Raw genomic sequence first — 25,063 nt, 5'->3', positions numbered from 1 at the left:
ATCTGCATCATGAAAATGTAGACAAAGTGGTTTGCAAACACAAAAGTCCTATGGATTATGATTAGTATGATACTATCATACTCATTTTAGTCACTAGCTTATAGATAGTGAGCACAATGTTACTTTTTGGACACCTCTTTGTTTATCTGGGAAATGAGAAAATAAGACTAGATGAGCTTCAAGGTCCTTTATAATTCAGACCTTCTTTGAGTCTGTGGTCTTGATTTCCAATTCCCCAGTTGAAATTTGTCCCACCCTTCCCAATCTGAAAATCATTCTCCCCAATGAAGATAGAAGTAAAACAATAGTTAAATAATTCTGCTTTCTCTGTCATATTTCTCAACATTCTACCATCTGCCCCCACACAATGGGATTAAGTTTTTATTCTTGTTTTAAGCCTAGTTAAAAAACACTTAAATTTTTTCCTTTGCTTTTTTCCCCCACTAAAGCTTATGCATTTGGAGGCTTTAGCTTCCATGTTTCAATCTTCCCACCCTAACAATGATCACCTATGATGGCAAGATCACCATCTCTATGCAGAGATCCAGGTGTATTAGCAGAATGGTCCCTATGTTCAAAATGCCAGCCTCAACAGACGTAGCTTCCAGAGATCCCTATTAAAATGCCATGAGAAACATAATCCATAATGGTGAATGACAAAGGAAAGCTGCCCAAGAGATAGGTCAAAATGAGGGCTATTCACAGGAAATGGACATGTAAAATACCCAGCATGGACAATCATCAGACATTTATTAATATTTATGAGTCACAGTACCAGGTCTTCCAGAAGATATAATAAGGCAGGATGGATTAGAAAAGGGGATTTGAAGCCAGAGGACCTAGATTCAAATCCTACCTCTACTCTTAAGTAACTGTATGACCTTGTGGGGGAGTCCTTGGACTTTCTGGAGCTTTTCTGGAGATTAGATCAGGGACAATTGGGGCTGACTTGCCCAGGATCACACAGATAGGAAGTGCGAAGTATGTGAGGCTAGATTTGAACTTGAGTTCTCCTAACTCAGGGTCAGTGTTCTGTCCACTGTGCCACCTAATTGCCTCTAGATCAGGGATTCTTGACCTGGGATCTATAAGTTTATGGTTGTTTTAATTAATTACTATATTTTGGTATAATTGGTTTTCTAATACAACAATTTTATGTATTTAACACATTATTCTAACATGGGATCCCCCCAAATAGGCTTCAGTAGCCTGCCATAGGAATCCATGATATAAAAAAAATAAATAAATAAATAAAGAACTTCTGGGCTAAATGACTGAGAAATATTTTTTCTAACTAACATCCTATGCTTGTTCTGGGATCTAATGTTTGAGAAGGACACAGCATCACGTAGTAGAAAAAACAATTTATTCTCTCTCTCTCTCTCTCTCTCTCTCTCTCTCTCTCTCTCTCTCTCTCTCTCTCTCTCTCTCTGGAAAGCAATCAGGTTAAGTGACTTGCCCAGAGTCACACAGTAATAAGTTTCTGGGATTCAATTTGAATTCAGGTCCTCTAGGGCCTATGATCTATTCCTTGAGCTACTTGGTTGCCCCAAAGGGCACTTTATTCTTGAAGACAGTGGCCCTCGGATCAAGTTCTAATTCTATTTACTACCTGTGACCTTGGACATGCTATTTAACTTCTACTTTGAGTTGGGGTTTCCCCCTCCACCTAGGGAAGGGCTTAGAAATCAGCTGATCTCTAAGGTACATCCTAGCTTTATCTGACTAAGTTTTCACATTTGGAGTCCCAAGGTCTTATCTGGCTCCCAAGCTCTGCAACTGCGTGAACCTGATAGGTAGCAAAACAGGTGTGTGTGTGTGTGTGTGTGTGTGTGTGTGTGTGTGTGTGTGTGTGTGTGTTCCTGAGAATGCTGACTCAGGCTTCCCCTGACCTTGCCTGCCTTAAAACAGGTTACAGCTGCCACTGCCATGAACTTCATGTGGGGTAGCAGCCTGAACAAGGAAAACAGATGCTGACATGTCCCACCCTCTGGGTCAACAAGGCTATGCAGCAGGGGCTGACAAGCTGGCACCTGCCTTCCACAAGCTGAACCTTGCCTCGATTCCTTACCTGCACCACAGATGGCAGAAAACTGCCTACTCCCCAGACTAAGGAGACACCTGTAAATCAGTCCCATGTCACATGTCTTGGCAGAGGAGGATAGAGCAGATCAAGGAACAGAGAAATGGGTAGAATTCCTGTTTCTACCCAGTGTATTCCTCTAGAGTTTATCAGGACATTTGCCTTTTAATTTGTAGAAATAACTGGGTGGGGAGGGGCAGAGAACATTTCCCTGTTTCTCTAGAAAATTCATTTAATAGATTCACAGAATGCTGTATTCACAGAATACGGCTGGAAGAGAAGTTAAACAATATTTGGGTTTTTCCCCTCTCCATCCTCTCATGATATAAAACAGGAAATAGGCCCATAGAGATGATATCACTTATACAAGGACACTCATTTTCCTCAAGTTAAATAATGAATTCAGGTAAAGCCTGGATTATAACCTAAGTGTCTAAAGAATATTAGAGTGAGGATACACTTTTTTTTCCTTCAAATGAGCTATTACAGTTTAACATTCATTTAAAAAAATTTTTGAATTCCAAATTCTTACTCTCTCTAGCCTTTCTTCCACCATTGAGAAGACAAGAAATTTGACATCCATACACATGAAGTTATGCAAAATATTTTTGTATTAGCAATGTTACCAAAAGAAAAAAAAAAAAGGCAAGAAAAATAAAGAAGGTGAAAAAAGTATATACTTCATTCTGCATTCTGAGTTCATCAATTCTCTCTCTGGAAGCAGACAGCATTGATCAGAATAGCTAAGTAAGTCTTCACAGCTGATCGTTGTTACAGTGCTGCTGTTACTGGTATGATGGTTTCCTGGTTCTACTCAAGTCACTCTGCATCAATTCATATAAATCTTCCCAAGTTTTTCTGAAACCTTTGGGGTAGTACTTTAAAGAAAATATAATCTAATACCCTTTAGCACTCCTAGCACACTGTAGGCTCTTCAAAAATATTTGTTGATTTGACTGGACCTTACCTTCACTTTACTGAGATACAAGAAGGGTGAGATGATACTAACAATATTTATGTGGTGTTGGAACTAAGTCAGGGTATGGAGTAATGACATTCAGAGTAGAACCTAGAGAGAATATGAGTGAATTTTGTGAATGTGGAAGATGGGTACTTAAGGAGAATAAGCCTAAGAAGATATGGAGAAATTAGAACTGTGGATATCAAAGAGAATAAGAAACTAGAGAACTCATGTGCAGCTAAATTAGGGATTAAAATAGTAGGGGTTGAAGCATTCAAATCATGAAACATTTATTAAACAATTACTGTATGCAAAGCACTGTGTTAGATGCTGGGAATAAAATAAGAAAAAAATCAACTATATCCAGCTATACTCAGGTACAGCTTATTCCACCATAATAACCAACAGAATACCATTAGAAACAGCTCTGGATGGGGATCCAGGTGATCTGAATTTTAGTCCCAGCTCTGAAATCAGCCTGCGGTGTAATCTTCAGTGAGTCTCCATTATTATCTGTGCACCTCAATTTCCTTGATTATCAGATAAGATGTACGAGCAAAGCTCAAAGTCACCTTTGTCACTAACATTCTACATTCTACCTTCTAAGGTCCCCTCCAAGTCTAACAAGCTTTGTTCTGTGTTCTAACATTTGTTGTTCTAAAGTCCCATCAGTTCTATCACTATTCTGTGCTCTTCTCTTTTAGGAGTCTATGATTCTAAAGAGGCATGAAAATGGTTTCTGAAGTGATCTCTGGCACCTGAAATGATTAGAATGAAGTTCCCTATATGTAGAAATAATCAAATGTTTGGCCATTAAGGTGTCCTAGGAAAAGTGGAAGAATAGGTTTCATTTCCCTACTAAATTCCCAATTCTAGTTACTGGCTACAGAAAAATGTTGCCCCCTATTGAAATACATGTCTGCATATTGAAAATATATACAAAGTACTCCTGCAAGGTAGAAGTCAAGTGCAGAGTCTTTGTCCTCTAAACTTGTCAGCCCATATCAACACTGCTCATTCCAGACTACCACCTCCTAAAGGGCAGGAACCGTTCCTTATTTATTATCTCTAAGATAGTGACAAACATTGAACAATGAACACAAGTGATTAGCTGCAAAATTCTAGGATCATGTTAACAGAATCTCAGAATGTGAGAGTTAGGAGGGCCCACAAGATCACCCTCATTTAACTCTTGGTCCACAAGATAAGTCTTATTCATTTTATAAACTAAAGGCATGATGTATAGAGGAATAAAATTATTTTATTAGATAAAATTGGATTAGTGGAGGACTCGAGACTAGAACAAAGTCTCACAATGGCCTTAGACCCAGTAACCTAAATTGAACACCTAAACTATCCTGGACCAGCAATTTTCCTCCTAAAATATACCCTTCTTTTTCCCTTGCAAAAGAAGCCAAGCCTACAAATTCTTTTTAAAGTCGACACTTAGTTAAGAGCTGGAGAAACAAATATTAGCCAAAAAAAAATTTTAGCAGATAAAGACAATGTATAAAAAGGAGCTGAAAAAAGAGGAAGTAGTAAAGGGAAGGTACCAGATTGGAGAGGAGGGAGAAGAATGGTGAAGTCCAGGGAATGAAGAATGATTGGTTTGATCTCTTCCTCAAAATGGAGGTTCCTGGAGAAGGAGGCCCCACAAGGGCAGAAAGAGAAAATGCTAAAACATGGAGGCTAATGCAACTACTTCAAGCAGAGGTCCTTAATCTGGAGTAGTGCACTCTGCATAGATTTGTTTGTTTAGGCACACATAATTTTGTGTACAAACACATATAGTTTCCTTTAATACACTTCATTCAATACATGATTCTGCAAAAGAGGTTCACAGACTTTGCCAGAAAGCCATGGGAACCATGATACAAAAACCTCATCTTATTGTATAGAATATATATATATATATATATATATATATATATATATATATATCAGTTCTCTGTGTGTGTGTGTGTGTGTGTTCTTGGAGTAAAGAAGGCCACACAGAAGATCCTTTGGCTGAAAGAGACCACAGCTACACAGCCCTTTGAGTCCAAGATGCAACTGGTTTTTTTCATAGCTACTTACAAGGAAGGTATTCTTTCACCCACACTAAGGAACCTTTTGAACTCTCTTCAGCCTCCCACCACAGCCTCAGCTCTCTGAAACAAAAAGATTCCCATTGGTAAATGGTTCCCTGAAAAGGGAAGCTCTGAGTCATGTTCTTTCCCAGCACAATCAACAGCAGGGATACCTAAGGTTGAGGGCTTTAATGGACACTCTGGGAACTACAATTACATCCTCCTCAATGTACTGCAGAGCCCCCAGTACAGAGTTAAGTGACCACACATGAAAATCACCTCACTTCTTCCATCCCTGAGTCAGTTATGACAATCTGATGCTATTTAAATTTGGCCTCAATCAAGCCTATTTTTCTTCCTGGGTCTAAGCAAGCAACTGACAAGTCTCACTTTTCCCAAATAGCCACAAACTTCCCCAAGTCTTGAGGGTAAAGAATTGGCTCATTCTCCATCCAAACAACTTGACTGTCATTATCTATCCTTCCCCAGATCTCCATTCTCAGTGAAACATTAACAAGAGGGACCCTTAATAATTAACTACTAGTATGGATTCTTCATTCTCTTGTATCTTTCCCAAACAACCAGTACAATGCAGTATATAGTTAAGTACTTAAACAGTATTTGATGATGGAACAGCCATAAGTCCTCCCACTGATACTTCACATCCTGCTAGCATCCTTCTTTTAATGTACAGACTTACCGTTGTTTCAGTCTCTGCTCAAAACTCTTCCATGGTTCCCTATTGCTGAGCATGATAATGACACTGAAAGCACTCTATCATTGGGTGCCATGATATTCTTCCAACCTTCTTTCAGGTTATTTCATTGAAAATATTAAGTGCTGGGCAAGTAGTTGGTGTAGTGGTGTAGTGGATAGAGCACCAGCCCTAAAGTCAGGAGAACAAATTAAATATACACACACATACAAACACACCCTTAACAACCCTATTTATTCTTTCTTTCCTTCCATTCTACCTTACTTCTACTCTCTCTTACCTTGCCACTGGAAACACAAAAAAAAAAAAAAAAGAAAAAGAAAAACCCTTGTTACAAATATACTTCAGTCAAGTAAAACAATTTCTCAAATTGATTGTGTCCAAAAATGTATGTCTACTTCTCTTGTCAAACAGTGAGTAATGCACTTTATCATTGGTTCTTTAATTGATCATTTCATTGATTAACAGCATTTTTCCTTTTATTTTAAAACAGAGCAATTCATTATAATATTGCTATTTCATAGTTTTCTGTCCCAGTTTCTGAATCATAGTTATGTTCTTTGATATTTCAAATACCACAATATCATGCTTCCAAAAATAAGGATTAAGAACTATAGATATGTCTTCCTTTTAAAATTTAATTTTGTTTAGTTAATAAAAATCCACATTCTCTTCTTCCTACATTGCCTACTCCCACTGATAAAGAAAGAAAGAAAAACAAACCCCTTGTAATAAATATGCAGCGAAGCAAAACAAATTCCTACATTGGCCACATCAAAAAAAAAAAAATCTCCTACTTCTTTGAAACTCATTTTCAGTTGTGTTTGATTTTTTGTGACTTCTTTTGGGGTTTTCTTTGCAAAAATACTGAAGTGGTGTGCCAATTCCTTCTCCAGTTCATTTTACAGATAAGGAAACTAAGGCAAAGAAGGTTAAGGAACTTGCCCAGGGTCACACAGCTAATATCTGAGGCTGGATTTGAACTCAAGAATCATGACTCCAGAAATGGCACTCTAACCATTTAGCAGTCCTTCTATACCTTTGGTTCATCATATTTTTATCAGGAAACAGGTAGCAGGTTTCATCACTTATTCTCTAGAAGTTGTGGTTGGTCCCTGCATAGATAAGAGTTCCTAAGGCTTTCCAAGTAGTAACTTTTTTTTTTTTAAGTAACGTTAGTTGTGCACATGTCATTATATATATTATTTGTGTGCAGTTTAACTTTAGATCTAAACTTTCTATTTCCTCTACTTCAGTGTTCTGATCCTTTAATAAGTTTTCAATGAACTAAATTTGATTAGTACAAAGACTGAAATATAAAATGAGCTCTAAAATGGGACCAGAATACAAAGAAAAAGCCAAGATTCTGTCACTTCTTGCTTTGGATTCCATGCTGAAGATGCCACTTACAAACCATAATTTTTGCCCAAAAATAAATAAAGGTTAAAAGAAAAATTGTTTTGCCGTCCACAGCTTTCAATGTGAACTTGTTGGTGTGGTGATTTCCATTAAGTTTATACATGATGACTTCCTTTTCTTTCGTTCAAAATTCCCTGTCAAGTATGGAGGGGTTTTCCCCTTTTCAATTCAATCATTCCATTTTATAGGACTGGTCATAACCTGTTTTTAGCCTGCCTTTCCAACAGGGTGGGAACTCCCTTCAAAAACCCAGAAAACGGAATCCCCCAACTTCATCAGGTTATCTCCAGCCATTGAGCATGTGTTCAGATTGTGCCACTTATTAAGAATAGATCCTCTCCTCATATCTCTGATTAAAATGCTTTTTATTCCCCATGTGCCACCTCTTCAAAAATGTCATCTTCTTCCTCATTCTCCAGTAAAAGTGATCCATCCCTCTTCAGATGTTCTCAGGTTCTTTTTACTGATTTCTACTATACCTTTGAGAGGTAGTCTCAGAGCTACTAAGACCTGAATTCAAATTCCACCTATAACACATTATGGCTCTGTGACCCTGGCCAAGTTACATCTCTTCTGAAGGGTTCTAGACAGCTCTCCGAGACTCAGTTGCAAAAAAGATACTAACCTGTCCTTGGTAGATGCTCTCTTCATCCATGATGAAATTAATTGTAGGTCTAGTCTCTTTCCCTATCTATTCCAGTACCCACTTCTCAGACTTCTATCCCCATCACTATATTGTAAGCTTTCTGGAGACAGAAATGTTTTTCCACCTGTGTATCTATAATTCGGGGTGGGGATCTTAAACATTATAGACAATTAACATTTGCTGAAATGTAAAACACGAGGTTTGCAAGGATCAATGATGAAAAAATATCCATGCATATATTTTGAAAATAAAAGGCCTTTAAAAAAATGCACATTTTACTAAGCACCTGTATGCTTAACACTGTAAGAGAACATTTAGCTAATGAGCCTGTTTTCCTTAAGCTTAAAGTCTAGAAGGGGCCACAATATAAAACTAACACATGATAAATGCATAATACAATTTAGCAGACATTTATTAAATGCTTAAGTCACACAAATTTAGGCTAAAATTCTCCTGTAACTCCAGCATAAAGCCTAATGCCTAGAACATAGTAAGTCCTTAATAAGTGCCTATTGACTGATGAAAGCCAATTAGTCTCTTCAGTCTGAAAAAACTACTTAAGAGGAGTTCAAAAAGCATATTATGCACAAAGTGCAACATGGAAACTTTTGTGACCAAATTTACCCTCTTTTTCTATCCCTTTCATGATCAAGAGGTACTCGTTCTCTCATTCGTTCTCTTTCTGATTTCTATGTGATTTGTGATTTTATTGGTCAAGGTGCTCCTTTTACCTTTTCTGCAACTCACAGACTTAGAAAGTTGTCTAGAACATTGGTTTTAAGTGACTTGTTCAGGGTCACACAGCCAGTCAGCTGCCTGAGGGGGGGCCTTGAACCCAAGACAGCTGTTATGACTAAATTGTTTTTTAATAGGCTTGAATCTTCTCTGCTTTAGATTTTTTTCAGACTACAACAGCTTACTTTCTCCCAGTTTTCATTCTAGCAGATGGTTCTTCATCTCTGTAACCCTTTGTTTGTATGTATACACAGGAAGCTGGCCATAAACACTTTAAGTAGAGGAGTGGGAAGAACATTGATTGGTCTCTGAGTCTGAAATATGGTAGCTGCCACTTATTAATGGCACTACCCCATGCAGGTTATTTTACTCTGGGTGAAGAGAAATACTTTGGACTTGGAGACTGGAGCACTTCTGATGCAGTCCTCATGGCTGTGCATTTCAGGCCAGGTCCCATACCTCTCTGGAAGTTTCCATTTCCTCAACTATGCAAAGAAAGACAAGAAATCATCTGTTCCAGCTCCTAAAATCTCTCTCTCTCTCCCTCCCTCCCAGTTCTAAACTCTAGAAAGCTTCTGTTTCCTCATCTGTATCGTGAGGAGCACACACTTATTTTTATAACCTACCTTAGAGGGTCGTTGTAAAGAAATTACTCTCTATAAAACTGAAAAGTGATATAAAAACTAAATTCTTTGTTGTTCTTTCTTTTTATTGTGGATTCAATGATCACAAACACCTCAAAACACAAACAACACAGACTGCAGAAAAAACTGAACATCTGCTACATACAAGGTATTTTTAAAAAGAAACATATATATAAGCATAACAAGTTAGTAACAAATTGTTCTACTGATGCCCCCTTCTATGTCCCACCCCTTCTCTCTGGGTATTTTAATAAAAATGCTGCTTGTTTTTTTTTTTCCAGGCCTGTAACTACCTATGGATGCACCTCTTTTTCCATTTTTATCAATATGTGTAGACAAGCAAAAGAAATGTACATATTGGCCAAGTCTGAGAATGTACTGAATGTACTGAGAATGTACAGAGCCCTGTACTCTATTCCAATACTCCTGAATGTCAGTGTTATTAGTGTGCAAGGGCAGGGCTTCTGGGTCACTTTTCTCTCCAACACCATGAGTTTAATCTGCTACATGCAGCTTACATAGAAATTTCTGTTCCCTATTTACCAAGGACCTCCAGTGGCTCTGCTTACATCAAGAAAGACACTGCTTTGATACTTCTGGAAGCCCCAGGTCCAGATGAGAAAAAGTTTCTTATCCGGAAGCCTCCCCAGTTTTGTCCCATGCTCATGCAAATAAGGAATCACTTTGCATCTCTTGCCAGAAAGTCTAGCAAAGGCTTTTTGCATAGATGTATCTGACAAAATTATTAAGGCAAACAGGAGAGAGGCTGTAAACAAGTCAATATCTAACTCTGACAAGTACATGACACCCAGGGGGTTTTAAGACAAGGACTGAAGGATAAAACAGGTCTCTCCTAGAATCCAGCAATTTTTGATGTCTTGTTTGTCCTTTAGATAGATGTGTGTGTTCTAAAGGGTAAGGGCTAAAATCCTGGGGAGGGGAAGGGAAGAAAGGATTGGGTTTTATTTTTTAGTTTCCATGAAAACCAGCAAATCTACCAAGCAAAATATGTCATGGCTTTGAAAATTCTGTGGTGCTGATTGTTCAGTCACAAAGCAGCATGTGATCAAGCCTAGATAGGGACCTGACCAACATCCCTGGAGAGGCAAGGTTGCTTTAGTCCCACTTTATACAGGGGGGAAGAAGGGAAACAACCCTGGGAAGCAATTTACAAGAAGGAAGCAGCAGGGCCATCACAGAATCCCCAAATTTCAAAACTGGAAGTGAGCTCAGAAGTTCTCCAGTACAACCCATATAGAATAAGCATTCAAGACAAGTAAATGATAGTCTAGAGCACGGCTTGAAATACGATTTCAAATATTTAAGGACAACTATCATATGCCATCTCCCTCCAAATTCCTCCCCAACATTCCCTTCCCACATCTGAACACCTCCAGTCCCTTCAATTGTGCTAAGAGCCTCCAAGCTAATAAACATTCTTCCTAAAATTTAATGTTCAGAAGGGTACCCAATGCTCCAGAGCTGGGCTAACCAGGGCAGAGGACAGTCAGACAAATGTCTTCCTTGTTGGACACTAACGCCTTTTGGCGCAGTCTAAAATAGTCTCTTTGGATGGCCACCATGTATCATTGACTCATTTTGTGTTTGCAATTCAGTCCAGCCCCCAGTCTTTTTTCCACAGGAAATGCAGCTCTACCATGACCCCTCCTTCTCGTCCTATCACTGGGCAGTAGCTTTGGTTCATTTTTTCAACTCAAAGTAAAAGATTCCAACTTGAGTCCTAGGTTCCATCTTTATGTAGTTAAGCCCAAAGCTTTATCCCTTTGGGATCCTTTTGGTCCCTGATTATTTTTCAGGTGGTTAGTTATCCTCAAATCTGCCAAATATCCCATCTAAGCCCAAATGAAAAGTGTTGAACACTGGAACTCTCTACCAGAGACCAGATCACCAAACTAACATCAATCTCCCAACATACCCTCTTTGGATCTGGTCAGAGAGCAAGAGAAGCAACATTCAAACAGAAACCTTCTGATTGCCTCAGAGATCTCATACCACTGTCCTGGTAGGCAGCAATAGCTTCTCTCAATCAGTTCTCCCAACAATATCCCTGAGCTCCCCTCAATGTTAGTGGCTTTTCCTCTGCTGATTATTTCCTATTTTCCAAGTATAAATCGTGTGTGTGTGTGTGTGTGTGTGTGTGTGTGTGTGTGTGTACACAGATAAATGAGTGCATATATAATTGGTGTAATCAATTAGAATGTAAGCTACTTGGGGGACTATTTTGGCCTTTCTTTGTATCCCCAATGCTTGGTGGGATAACTAGACAGAGTAGATGCTTAATTAATGCTTCCTGACCTTGATTTCATTTGTGTAAATGGCATAGTACAAGGACACAGATCATCTAATGCTAATTAATCCAAATACCATTTATAGGCTTCAAATGCAGTTTTGTGTTTTAAGTATTAGATTTGTTTTTGTAAAGCTAATATTAGGATTGCTTAGCATTGAAATCTAATCTCATACACCTTTGTCTCAGAAAAAGAACTCATCTCTTTCATCTGTAATGTGAAAGGATGCTAAGACTAAGAAATAAAAGACCTGATCTCCTAGGTTACTTTTAAAAATTAAGTATTTTGCTAAAAATTTGGCAACCATCTCTCTTAGGATGTGACTCTGGAGTGGCCATTTATATTTAAAATCATTTCACTGCTTAAATTATCCTGAGTTTCCAAGTTTCCATTAGAATTTTTTTGTCTGTTCATTTCCATTAATTTTTCTTCTTATATGTTCTTTTTTGTTGTTGTTCAGGTCAGCTCTTCATGACCCCATTTGTTAGTTTTTTGGCAAAAATATTGGAGTATTTTTTTTTTTTGTCATTTCTTTTTCCCTTTCATTTTATAGATGAGGAAACTGAGGCAAATAAAGTTGTGACTGGCCCAAGATGACAGAGCAAGTGTCTTCCTGGGCCTTTATTTCTTTCTTCCAGTTCAGCTTTTTTTATTTCACATTATTTTCTAAAAGTTCTTCCATATCCTTTTATATTCCTCAGACATATCTGACTTAGTGATATCACAGCATTCTATTACATTCACCAATCACAAGTATTTCCCAACTATTTAGATTGCTGTAGTTAGCTTGTTTGTTTTCATTACATATGCAATTTTAATCTAATCTAATAATTAAAAGTGAAAATCTTTTACAGCTTTCTTGCTTCTTCTTATCTCAGGATATATTCCCAACAATGGGTCAAGGGCCATGGAATTTAGAAACCAACTCCCTCTTTTTTTCCAGGGATGTGGAAGCACAGGAAGCCAAAGCACCAAGGAGCACAGTATGGTTCCCAACTAGGTCCTCTGACCTCAGTTCAAGTATTTTTTCCACTATATATCAGACTGTCTGAAGTTCTGGCTCCACTACATAACCCTTTCCTAGTCTTTAAAATAAGAAGGAAGTGGATTAGACCAAGAATTCTTAATTTGTGTGTCTCATGGAAATCCCTTTTGTAGTCTGGTGAAGTCTATGGACCCCTTTCTCAGAATAATATTTTTAAGTACATTAAAAAAAAAACAACCATAAGATTACAAAGGAAATCAATCATGATGAAATACAGTTATGGTAATCCAGTTAAAAATCACTTTGGCAATGGAAAAAGTACTGAATTTGGAAAGAAAGGATATGGGTTCAAATCACAGCTCTGATTCTAATGATGTCACCTTGGTCAAGACATTTCCAAAACATTGTAGGTCTCAGTAAAATGAGAGCTCTAAACCCTACAATTCCTACAATCACTAAGTTATAATTCTTCAGTATGACAACTGGCCAGATAGGAGTTCTTTCTCCTTCAGACTGGGACGTATTCTTTTCACACACAACGAAAGAGTTTACTACACAGAAGGCAAAAGTTTTTGTTTTTAAATTTTTAATTTAAGAAATCAAACAAACACATCTATAATGTAATAGAATAAAAAGATAATTGCACATGAAACTAAATCTATTATGTATAATTTGCTATTCCTTTTAAATATATAAAATTATCATATAAATTTCTTTTTGTCTTTTTTTTCCTTCCATCCTTCCGTCCTGTCCTGTCAGATGGCAATCATTAAACACAAATATGTGCAAAAACTATTCTATATTGTCAGTTTTTAATCTGGATGTAGATAGCATCTTCCTTCATAGGTCCTTTGTTGTTAATTTGGGTACTTATAATGCTGTCACTGTATATAATATTCTCTCTTGGTTCTGTTCATTTTACTAGGTTGGATCTTTTTTGTGTGTGCTAAAGTGAGGTTTAAAATGGATAATTTTAATTAAATTAAACTAAAAAGGGTATGTATAACCAAAACAAATGTAGCCAAGATTAGAAAGAAAGCAGAAAATTTGGAAAACATTTTTATAGACAGTTTCTCAGAGAGAGGTGAAAGTTTTCCAAACAACTCTTTGACTTCATACAAATTCCATGTCATACAAACCCTCCCCAGGTGAATGCTACTTGCAGGTGAATGCTACTCAGGAGTTTTATCATAAGATCAAGTCTCTTTCCCCATCTTCTAGATTCCCCCCACCCACCCACCCAAGCTTACTTTCAGGAAAAACTCTAATTTCCTGTGACAAAAATGATCTGTCTTAGAAGTCTAAAATTTTGTGCTTTGACCAAGCTTAAACCTCTCAGGTCTGTCCCATGTGCTGGAATAGATAGTAACATCAATAAAAGTTAATGATACAAGATCAAATATGAAGCTTTAAAATGAGAACGAGTCATATCAGAATTGGAGAAGACTTGGATTCTAATTCCAGATTGGGCTATAAAGTGACTTAGATGGAATAGATATATGCACTATATGATTGAGCCTGGATGCAAGAAAAAAAAATTGCCTTTTTTTTCCCATTCCCTTGCACCTAATACAGTACCTGGCACATAATAAATGCTTAAAATGCTTGTTGACTGGACATGTGAAATTAAGAAAAGCACAGTTTACAGGAATAAGGAGATGAGACAACCTGTGCTCTGCCCAAGAGCAGATGATATTTGGAAGATCATATTCATTTCTGGGCACTGTATTTTGGAAATAACGTTGAGAATCTGGAATGTCCTTAGAGGACCATCTAGGGCTCTTTGTCTTTGTGTATATAAAATGAACTGGGCCAGGAGAACATATACTAGTTGTCCTCAAACATTTTAAGGGACTAAAATGTCCCAAGCATTATTTAGACTTGTTCTATTTTTCCCAGGAAGCACTATTAGGAAGAATGGATAGAAGTTGCATCGAGGAAAATTTACATTTAATATTAAGGAAAAAATCTTAATCAAAAGGAGCTATCCCAAAAAGAAATGCTTTGCCTCTAAAGTGGGAGGGGAGGAGGTTTGTTTTTGGATATCTTCCAGAAAAGACTGAATGACCACCTGGAAATATTATAGAAAGGCTTGTCCCTTCTCCCTCTTTCCAACCCCCATAGCCCTGCTCCCCCCATCCTATCTCACCTTACCTCCTACTCATCACCAACCTTCCAAGTTCACAAACTCAAGAGTTGAACTCCTGAAACTCACTCCTACTTATCACTTAAAGTCCTTCACAACCTGTCCTCAATCTGCCTTCCAGCCCAATTTTTTAAGACTCCCCTCCTCCAAGGCTATGGTCCAGCTTATCCCCCATCTCTGTGCCTTTGTGTTGATTGCCCCTCCCCACACCTAACACTCTCCATCTTCACCTTCACCCCCTTTATTTCCTTCAGGAGTATGTGAGTACCAGCCTTTCCTGCTCCCCCTCCATCCCTCCTAAAATTACTTGCTTTCATATTTGCACAAACTTTTATACACTTATGTTTTGTTGCTACTGGGAGGTGTTAATTCATGTAGTGTTTTTTTATCTCTGTGCCCCCAGCATCTAGCATAATGGCTGGCACTGAGAACAGGAGTTTAGGAATAGAGGCTAGACCCCCAGAGATAATTGGTATTATCTTTACCAATAAAAGTCAGAAAGCAGGATCACAGCCAGTATGCCAGAGGCAGGACCTGACATTCTGAGACTTGTTCTGTATTTGCCATTTTACAATCATAGATAGTTGATGATTGGTGAGACATGGACAATAGTGATGTCTCCTAAATAGTGTAAAAAACCCACTAGATTTGGAGTCAATTGGTTTGCAGCCTGGTTGGTTGTTGCCCTTCAATTCTCGAGGAAGAACAAAATAATATGACAGTGTTGGACACAAGGTACAACTGTGGCTGATCAGACCAATATGAGCTCTAAAGGCTCTACCACAGTTGGCACAAATAATAGTTTACATGAGTATTTGGGGTGAAGATGTCTCTAAATTTGTGCATCTCATATTTCTTTGGAGCTACTGCTTACTTGAAGCTTAGTCATTTATTATATATGTAACCTTGAACAAGAGGATTATGCTTTTAGAAGTCTCAATTTACTGTAAAAGGGGAATAACCCAGTTTGTATGCCCCATCTCAGTGGACTACAGCAATTTCCGGGGGTTCTGGAAGCATTAAAGAAGTTTGAATTGGTATCATTTTATCTCCATCACTCAAGGAGGAAAATCAGGAGAACATGCCTTCGCCCACTCAGTTAGACTTTCTTCTCGGATGTCCTCCCAGGGCCTCTCCATCCATCTTGTTATCAGGCATCCTTTTTCCTGGGACCCACCTTCCTTCTCAAAACCTCAGGGCACAGGCTAGATTTCGAATATCATTAAATACCAGAAAACCACTTATATACCAGATGTAAGATTCCTAGTTAAAGCTCCACCTATAAGAAACTTGCATTTATTGCTTACAGTCCTTAGCATAATAGTGAACACAAGAATAGAGATAAAATTTGCAATGATAATTACAACAGTTTACACACAGTCAGGATCACCTGATCCTCCTGACAACTCTAGTAGCTAGGTAGTATATTAGTCCCATTTAACAAGTGAAGAGACTGAGGTAAGGGACTTGCCCTATTGTCCTCACAACAACCCCTCCACTGAGGCAATCCAAGTCTCCTTAGTCTCAAGTAGATCTTCTTTCTTGTTGTCTCCCTAGCATAGCATAGTTGGTAAAAGGCCAGCCGGTATGGCTTTGCTCAGAGGGATTAAATCAGCTAGATCGGCAGCTTCAAAGCAACTTTATTAAGTGAGCAGTGAAGGCCTCCTTTCCGGCTCCCTCCATCTTTACTTCCTCTGGTCCTTTGCCACCACAGGGAAAACTTACATAACAATTAAAAGCGCTGGGATCTCCAACTCCACTCCTCCCTTCTGCCCTGGAATGACCCTGGGGTGGGGGAAGTTTACTGAGAGGAGACTTGTTCCTTTCCAAGTTTACAATTTTTGTCCTAATCAGGGACGAGATGTGGGCAATGTATTCTGATCGGGAATAGTCTCCTAGAGGCTCCGTCAGAGGAGGAAGTCAGATCGTCCATTACAAGATGGCCAGTGGTAAGGATGCAGGACCGATAAGGAAAAAGACTCAGGTCCAAATCCCAGACTTTCCCCTAATTGTTGTGGGATTTCTTCTGGATCTCAGTATCTTCATCTAAAGAGAGGGATGGACTGAATGATCTCTTAAATTCAAACATCCCATGAATATATGGGGAAGGATTTCTATTCTTTCAAGATTACTTGCACATGCAGCCTGTATTAGGGGAGATGCAGGAATCCTGCCCTTCAGAAACAATCACACAACTGCTGTTTATTCACTCTCCAATCCAGATCACACAAGAGTCATGTTCCTTTTCCCATCTATGTGCTCTGACTCCCTGATGTTGTCCACAAGGAACTAACTTTTACTCATTTCTGCCTCTCTTAAAGCAAAACCCTCCCTTCATGGCCTATTTCAGGAGGCACCTATCCTCTGCAAGCATCTCCCCTTCTCCAAGATTTCCCTCAACACTTTTGCTTGGCCCACTATGTACTCATGAAATGCCACCTCATATAATTGTCTGTCTTGTGTCCTCTGTAGATTACAAATGCCTCATGGCAGGGTCAGGTATTTAGTTTGTTGCTATATTTTCTGCTTTGAATAAAGAGTCTGTGTGACATAGAGCAAACACAAAATTTTGCTCAAGAATAGATTTAGAAAAAAAAATTTTAAGCTTAACAACTCAGCAAATACAAAACAAAATGTAGAACTGAACCTTAAATAAGTTCAAGAAATCAGGTTTTGTAATTAACTACAAATAACATTCACTGTCCAATTCAAGCATCATCCCTGCGGTTGAGGGCATCTGGCCTGTCTAACATGCCAGATTGTCCTGCAGACCAGGGACAAGACTAGGTAATCTCTGCCATTACCCCTGCCTGTTATACCACCTGTCTCAGAATTTTCTTGTAATAATATCATATAGCATATGCTGAGAAGGTACCATGACACACTGGATAGAAAACTAGCTTCAAAATCCCAAAGATCTGGGTCAAAGTTCTGTTTGACACATACTAGCTATATTACCTTATCTTCCCAATGCTCTAGGCAACTCCCAGTTACCTGGAAGGTGCTGAACCTCATTGGTGAAGAGAGTACTTTAGACTAGAGAAATTAAAATTAAAATTCCTATCTCCCAGATACTTATTATTTTAGAAGTTAAAGAAAATTCACAGAAATGAATCTACATTCAGGCTTATAGAGTGGATGTAACCAAAATAAAAAAGAAACACTTGACTTAAAATCTTAAGATTGTCAGTAAGTTTGGTGGCATTCCTTAAAATTACCTGAGCTAGAAAAACAATTAACATTTTAAAAACTACTTTTTGGCATTTAAACTACAGAACTGAAATTTATTTTTAAAACTTTCAAGTTTAAAATAGGTAAAATAGGCATGGGATTTTAAGTACCATAGGGTTGCATGATAATGATATTTATTTCATTGGTTTAAAAATTTCCAATCAATCTTTCTTTTGTACTTGCACAAGTTTTATCTGTCCATCTGCAAAAAGGCCATTTTCTACATTTAGGCCTTAAGAGACTAAACACTTATCAATGTGTCTAAGATCTCCCTGGAAAAGGCAGGTGATACACTAGGGCTGTCTTCCAGTCTCAGCTCTCCCACCAGCTAATTAGAGACAAGTCATTCTATCTCTGGAGGGAACTGTGGGTTCCTCATAGACAAAAAAAAAAAAAAAAAATCTTGTACTACCTCCACCTCATGGACTTGGCAAGCACAAATGAACTAATGCATATGAAAGCTTTTTAGTGGTATACAAATTTAAGGTAGAAATAAGCCCAATATTCTTCCATCCCAAGGGGTAATACACACATAAGCATGCACACACATACACACACAACTATTTCAGCTGGAGCTATTCAAACATCATTGTTTATTACTATTTATTTGGTCCATAGACTAGAAGCAGATAGGCCCTTAGGATCTCAGTCACAAAGTATGAGAAACTAATTGCCACTTTCGTGAGCTGCTCACTTTTCCACACAGTGAGAGGAGGAATTGAAGAACAGGGATGATGAAGAAACATCAAGGAAATCCAGTCTCAGGGGAAACAGTGAAAAGAATTACAAAATTTCTTTTAAAGCCACTGCGAGGAGAGAGATAGGGACTAGAACTGTGATTTGACTCTAAAAGGAATTCCCAGAAGAGCAAACTACTCCATGAAGTCAGGATTTTCTTTGCAAGGTATAGTCTTAGAACTGCCTTGGGCATAGGGGGTCACAACTTTGGATGCCATGATCTTCTTGAGAACTAAGGGTAAACAACAATAACCGGAAAAACTGTACCACTGGGGACCCAAATGGCCATTTCCAGTTGGACAATACAGCTCCTTTTTTCTCTTTCCACCTCCACTCACTTCCTGTCCCCTCTCCTATCCTTTCCTTTTCTCTGTCTCAGGTATAAATATACTTATCTGTGGCTGCTCTGCCTAAAGGAATATAAATTTTGAAACCCCACAAGATGGGGATTTACAGACTAGATTTCTTTCAGAAGGAATATATCTTATACACTCAGGCTCAGCCAACAGGTCACAGCCCAGCCCCATCTAGTCATTGTTTGGGTCCTGACTGCCTCAGAGATAATATAAACAGCAACCTTTCAGTTTTTGGTCAGAAATCCCATTTAGTCTTCTCTCCAACTGAATTTTATTTTTTTAAATTAAGGTAGAATGGACCATTTTTTGCCTCATTTCTTACCTTGCTTTAATCACTGAATGGGCAATTGTCTCACTCAAACTGAAACCTGTTAAAAATCTTACCTTAAAAAGGCCAAGATCTCCCACTGCCTTCAGGGCCAAGTCTAGTCAACCTGATCTCTATCTTGCCACTGGACCCCAATGGCTCTGAAGGAGAGTGTGTGGCAGGTGACTCTGTACAAACCCCGCCCCCCCATTTAAATCCAACTCACTTGCAGGTCATGGCAACACCTCCCTGATGTCATGGTCCTCTTGAAGAACAAAGGAAAAATAATAACATCTACTCCTCAGGGTTGCTATGAGGATCAAATAATATTTGTAAAAAGCATTAAGCACAGTGCCCAGCATATAGTAAATACTATATAATTGCTTATTTTCTTCCCTTGCTGGCTAGATTTCTTTAAGGACAAACCCTCCTCCTTCCATGCTTTTCTCCAAGAATAAACTCAACCACTCTCCACTCTCTCTGTTCTGCAACAATCTTTTCCTTATACTTCCTCTTCTCCCCAGACTAGTGCTTTTCCCCTAAGAAGATCTTTCATTTACAGAGTTTATATGTCACAAGTCGGTAGATATTTGAATGATATCTCCTTCATTAGAATGTAAGCTGCTTGAGATCCTGCTTTTATCCTTTATATACTCAGAACTTAACACAACACATTTACTAGCTTTGTGAACCTGGGCAGGTTACTTTACCTCTCCCTCTGCCTTAATTTCCTTAGGGACATAATAATAGCACCTACTTCCCAGGATCACTATATGTTGCTTTATATATATAAATATATGTACACACACATATATATATATACACATATATACATATGTGTATATACTTATAGATATGCATATTTGCACAGTACAACACAATCTCGTTAATATCAATCACCTCCACCTTATGTAATAGTGGCTATTTGTGTTTCTCTCACTCCACTGAAATACTTTGGCTTCGGAGACCATCGAAAACACTCCCTTCTCAGGTGCTCCCCCAAACAATAGAATATCTCAAAAAAGAGGAAAGCCTCCACCTTCTAATTATTCAGACCAAGCCACACTCTCCTGCCCACAGCCACCCCTTCAGTTGGGGTTAAAATTATCCAGGGAAAAGACTACAGAGTTTAGAATTTTATCTACTCACCCCCTCCCCCAGTTTTTATAGAGGATAAAAGTCAGTTTGGGGTGATTTGTCAGGAATTACAAAGACTATCTGATGTGACTTCCACTCTAGCAGACAGAACAAGGAATGTGGGCAAGGGGAGGAGCTAAAGAAGTCTACAAGGTTTTTTTATCAAAATAGGGAAAGTGGAAGTAAGGCAACTCCACCCCATAAACATGCCCCAAGCAATAGAATGGCTAAAAAGGGGATGATGTTTTGCCCCTCGGTAGTTTCTGTTCCACTGTGAGAGAAAAAGTTTTTACTTATATTTCTACCCAGTCTCTCCATCTAGACTAATTCCCAAACTGGTGATCAGAGTTGAGAAACTGTAAAATGAAATCAGATTAGAATCTCCATGACAGATTAAAGAGATTGGGCTTGGAAATGGAGAGTTCTGAGTTTGAATCCCCCTATTAGCTAAGTGACCAAGGTCACTTAGCACTGAAAGACATTAGCAAGTACCTTAAACAGACAAAGGCCTTAGATCTGACAGCTTCAGAGAGTAGTTACTTTGAATTAAAAGGCATCAAAATACTTTCCTCCCCTCACTTAAAGCCCAGCATAGTGCCATTCTGTCAGAGATCTTCTGATTTTCCTTGTTGGTTCACAGTATTTGCATGCTTTCTCCCCAATTAGAATTCTGGCTCCTTAAGGACAAAAACTAAAGTTTTGTCATTAATTTTGCTTTTCTTCCTCTAGTGCTTAGCCTAAAGCCGGGCAAACAGTAGGCACTTAAAAGCTTTCTGACTTCCACACAAGGCTGCCAAGACAAAAGTCCCAAGGGGAGTCTGAGGGAGTCTGAGATACAACCTTCACAAATCAACAAGAAGCTTCAGTAGCAAGACTTAGAAACAAGCTTCCTTAGAACAGGTTCAAACTTTTACAGTATACTTTTCTTTCTGTTATTGTTTTCCCAGAAGAGCTACAACATCTCTGGGAGATTTAGACCCACCCACCCCACCCCAGCTAGTTAAGGAGCTTCTTTTACTGGTAAATTTAGGTAGGTATCTCTCTTTGTGGGGAAAAAAAAAAATCTTCACAGGAGTTTCTCAGTGAACTGGAAAGAGGGGAAAGTTTTACCTCTAAAGAAGAAATCATAATACTTTCTGATTATATGGATTTTATTTTTATGAACTCAGAAAAATTAAACACCTGAAGCCCTCGTGCAGATAAGACAAAGCAAAATTTCTACCCTCAAAGTATTTACAATTGAATAGAGATGAAAATAACCACTCGGGGACAATTCCAATACTAATTATTATATGCTAAATGCCTTAAAAGGAGTAGAGAAGATTGGATTACGTGATTTTCTCTAAAATCACTCCCAATCTCATGATTCTCTAAAGTCCATCTGACGAGGGATCTACCCCAATTCTGATTCCCCAAGCCTTCCCCAGCCAAGACCTAACAAGCATCTAAAAACAGAAGACAAAAACTTCCTTTGAAAAACAGAAAGTCACTTCCTCAGTCCAAAGGCCAGAACTCACTTGGTTCTGATCTGGAAACCCAAGACAGGAAACTCTGGTAAGCTTCCCCCTCCCCTCCACCAGCCCCAAAAGGACCGCCAGCCACTGCTCACAGCTGACAGTGGGCCGGGTCTGTACACAGTTCCCTAGATGCAATGCAGCTGGAAGGCAATCTCTCTCCCTTTTTCTCTCTCTCTTTCTCTAGCCTGTGGGAGTGACTTCAAGGAGACCCATTTACTGGTGCAGCAACTCCTTTAGGGAGGGGGAAGACGGAGATGAAAGCTGGAGGGAGTGGGAATGGGTTTCGGATGGACTTCCAAGCGGGTTTCAGATTAATGCTGTTGGGGAAAGCGGGGATCACCTCCGGAGATGATAGACAAAGCATCCCCCTGAAAGCATCTCTAGCTAAGACCTCTGCTTCAGTCACCCAGATTTTGCCACCGAACGGCCCACGCTTGCATCCCCTACCACTCGAACGTTAGTATTCTTCGGATGGGGTTTGGGGCATTGGACGATCGCTCGAAAGGCTTTCGGCGCTTCCAGGTTCTCAGTCTCTAGCTAAGCAGGTAGGCTCGCTCCGGCTCATTCTCTGTCCTCCCTCCAAGAGGCCGCCCAGTAATTTCAATAAGCTCTGTCAGCTAACACCACCTGGCAACCGAGAACCTTGATCTCTCTCCCTGAGCCACCCGGGGCTTGCAACCATAAAACCCCGGCCGGTTTGAGCGGACAAACTGCAGTGTCACCATCAGGAAGGGGGAGGGACAGCGTGTGTCTGGGAAACAGACTAAGGCAAAAAGGAGAAAACAAATGAGTCACTTGATACAAGTTGTGCACATGCGATGGTGACGTTCCCTTCGCGGATGGCAAAGGACACAGAATAACCCACTTCGACCCAGAGGAGCAGCGTCAAGAAAGGGAGAAAGGGGCCAAGGGTGCGCGGCCAAAGGTGTCCTATTCCTTCTGCTCCCCGATCTCGAACTGGACTTGGCCCTTCTCCCCAAACCTTGCATCGCGTCGCCCCCACCCAGCGGCTGCCACCATCTACCCGGCTTTCCCCGCCTCCCCCTTCTTCTCTGCAAGCTCCATCCACTCCATAGGGCTATTTAAGATCTCTCAGCCCGCGGGAATCAACTCTGGCTCTCGCACTAAACCCCGTCAATAACAACTTCAATACCGTATGTGTTTGCCACCGAGACGCCTAAAAGGGCGACCCCTTCTCCTCCTCCTCGCCCCCACACTAATATACACATAGATATATGCAAACCAACAAGAATGGCCCCCTCTGGACCAGAGGGGATCGATCGGTCACGTCTCCCCGGCAGCTCCAGCCTCCCCCGCTTCTCCGGCACACCCCTCCTCCTCGCCTGTTTGCTTTCTCCTGTGCACCTGCGGCAGGTGTGCTCACAGGCTGCCCGGAGAGAGCCGGCTAGGGACCGGCCTGGGGAAGCCACGACCCCGGCCCAGCCAAGTCCCATTTTAATTTCTTGGCTTTCACTTTCACGCTCCATTAGCATGAATTCCTCCCGGCAGCTTTCCCGCCCCGCCGGTGGGGCTGGGGAAGTAGTAGTTCCCGCCCCCCCTCCCCGCCGGCCTTCAGCTCCTCCAGGCTCCCGCAGTTTCTCCCGCCAGCCCGTGGAGCCCGACTCCCCGAGACGTCCATCCCTGCGTTCCGGCCCCCTCCCTCCGCCCCCCGGACTTCCAGGGACGCGGGCAATCCCCTGGCTCCAGCCCTGCCCCGCAGCGTCTAGGGCTAGCGGCCCAGAGCACTGCCCAGGGAATGGCAAGGAACCACCACCACCCCCCCGGGGCGGCTCCCAGCATCCACCCCAAACTCCCGGCCCCAAGCCGGCTCCCACCGCTTCCCTCTGGTTCCTGCCGGACTTACATAGCGCCTCAACTTCTTCTCCGGGGGTGACTTCCTCAGCCAGCCGGCACACACCACCTCCCCGCCGCCGCTCATCTTCGCCCAGGCACCCGAGGGGGCTGTATCTGCCGTAGCCCCCGGCCAGGGGCATTCACCAGTCACGATCCACTCGCAGTCGGCGGCCTGGAGCGGCCCCCGGGAGCCGTCGGGGTGAAGGTCTGAGCAGCCCCGGGGCTCTGCAGCCTTTCAGCACGTCCCGAGCTAGCCCACTACCGGGGCCGCGGCTTGAAGCTTCCCTGCTGCGGCTGAGGGGCGCGGAGCGCGCCGCGTCCTAGCCCGTTCTGCTCCCAGCTGCCGCCAGAGGCTCGCGCAGACCCACGGCCACGGCCGGCTCGCGCTGTCTGTGTGCCTGTCTCTGTCTCGCTCACACACACAGCGACACTTTCCAAAAAACAACCCAGCTGTTTGGGGCTCTAAAAAGGCAGGAAACTGCTTTTGCCCCCGGTTTCCAACGCGATTTTTTTTTACCACGCCCACATCGCTGTGTAAAGCAAGGCACCGGGTGAGCCGCTTGAAAGACACAAACACGGCGGCTGCTCAGCTGTGGACGGACTCCGGGCTCTGAAGGGAGGAGGCTGAGGGAGAGGTGGGGTCAGCGGGGTGGCGATGGGAGGTACGCGCGCCTGCAGTGGGAAAGGCTGCCCCCCCATCCGGATGGGCTTTTTAAAGCACACACACACACACATATGTATGTATGTATATATACACATAAATATCATGCTATATTAAGCTTAGGCTAATAATAAATCACATTAAATAAATCACCCTTCTCTCTAGCGTAGGAGAAACAGTACTTGGTGAGTATCCGGTGAGAGCAGAATTCGAATTTTACTTCAGATAATTCCTATAAATGACTGAGTTGGCTCCTTCGAGCAGATTAACGTGCATCAATCAATCCACCAAGATTTATCAGACGCCTGCTATGTTCCAGGCGTCGTGCTAGGTGCTCAGAATATATGTGCAAAGAATGAAAAGATTCCTACTTTCAATGAGTTTACAATAGGAATAATGCAGAAGACACTGGTGGAGTAGAAAACTCCTTAGTAAAACCCAATCTCGACTTTGCTACGCAGTATCTGTGTGAATTTAGGTAAGTCTCATCTAGTTCAGTCAGTACTTAGAAAATGAGGATGTTGGAAATCATCTCTGAGTTCCCTTCCAA

At 40.7% G+C, this 25,063-nt stretch overlaps 1 protein-coding gene across 3 annotated transcripts in view; it reads right to left on the bottom strand.

Moving 5' to 3' along the window:
- Positions 1-24,468, bottom strand: part of GAB2 (GRB2 associated binding protein 2) — a 250,645-nt gene extending 226,177 nt beyond the window's left edge. Inside the window, exon 1 of one of the 3 annotated variants that reach the window (XM_074303967.1) lies at positions 23,863-24,468. In XM_074303967.1, the coding sequence (XP_074160068.1) occupies positions 23,863-23,937 (75 nt within the window). In that variant the 5' untranslated portion in view covers positions 23,938-24,468. Of the gene's footprint in view, positions 1-19,421; positions 19,478-23,245; positions 23,525-23,862 lie in introns of those variants that run through there. The other 2 variants (XM_074303966.1, XM_074303969.1) reach the window with 2 other exon arrangements.
- Between the last annotated feature and the right edge of the window lie 595 nt (positions 24,469-25,063).

This window comes from Sminthopsis crassicaudata, chromosome 3 (assembly GCF_048593235.1).
Source record: "Sminthopsis crassicaudata isolate SCR6 chromosome 3, ASM4859323v1, whole genome shotgun sequence".
Lineage (NCBI taxonomy): Eukaryota > Metazoa > Chordata > Mammalia > Dasyuromorphia > Dasyuridae > Sminthopsis > Sminthopsis crassicaudata.
Note: the sequence above shows the minus strand (reverse complement) of the source record. Positions and strands in the feature narration are given on the sequence as shown.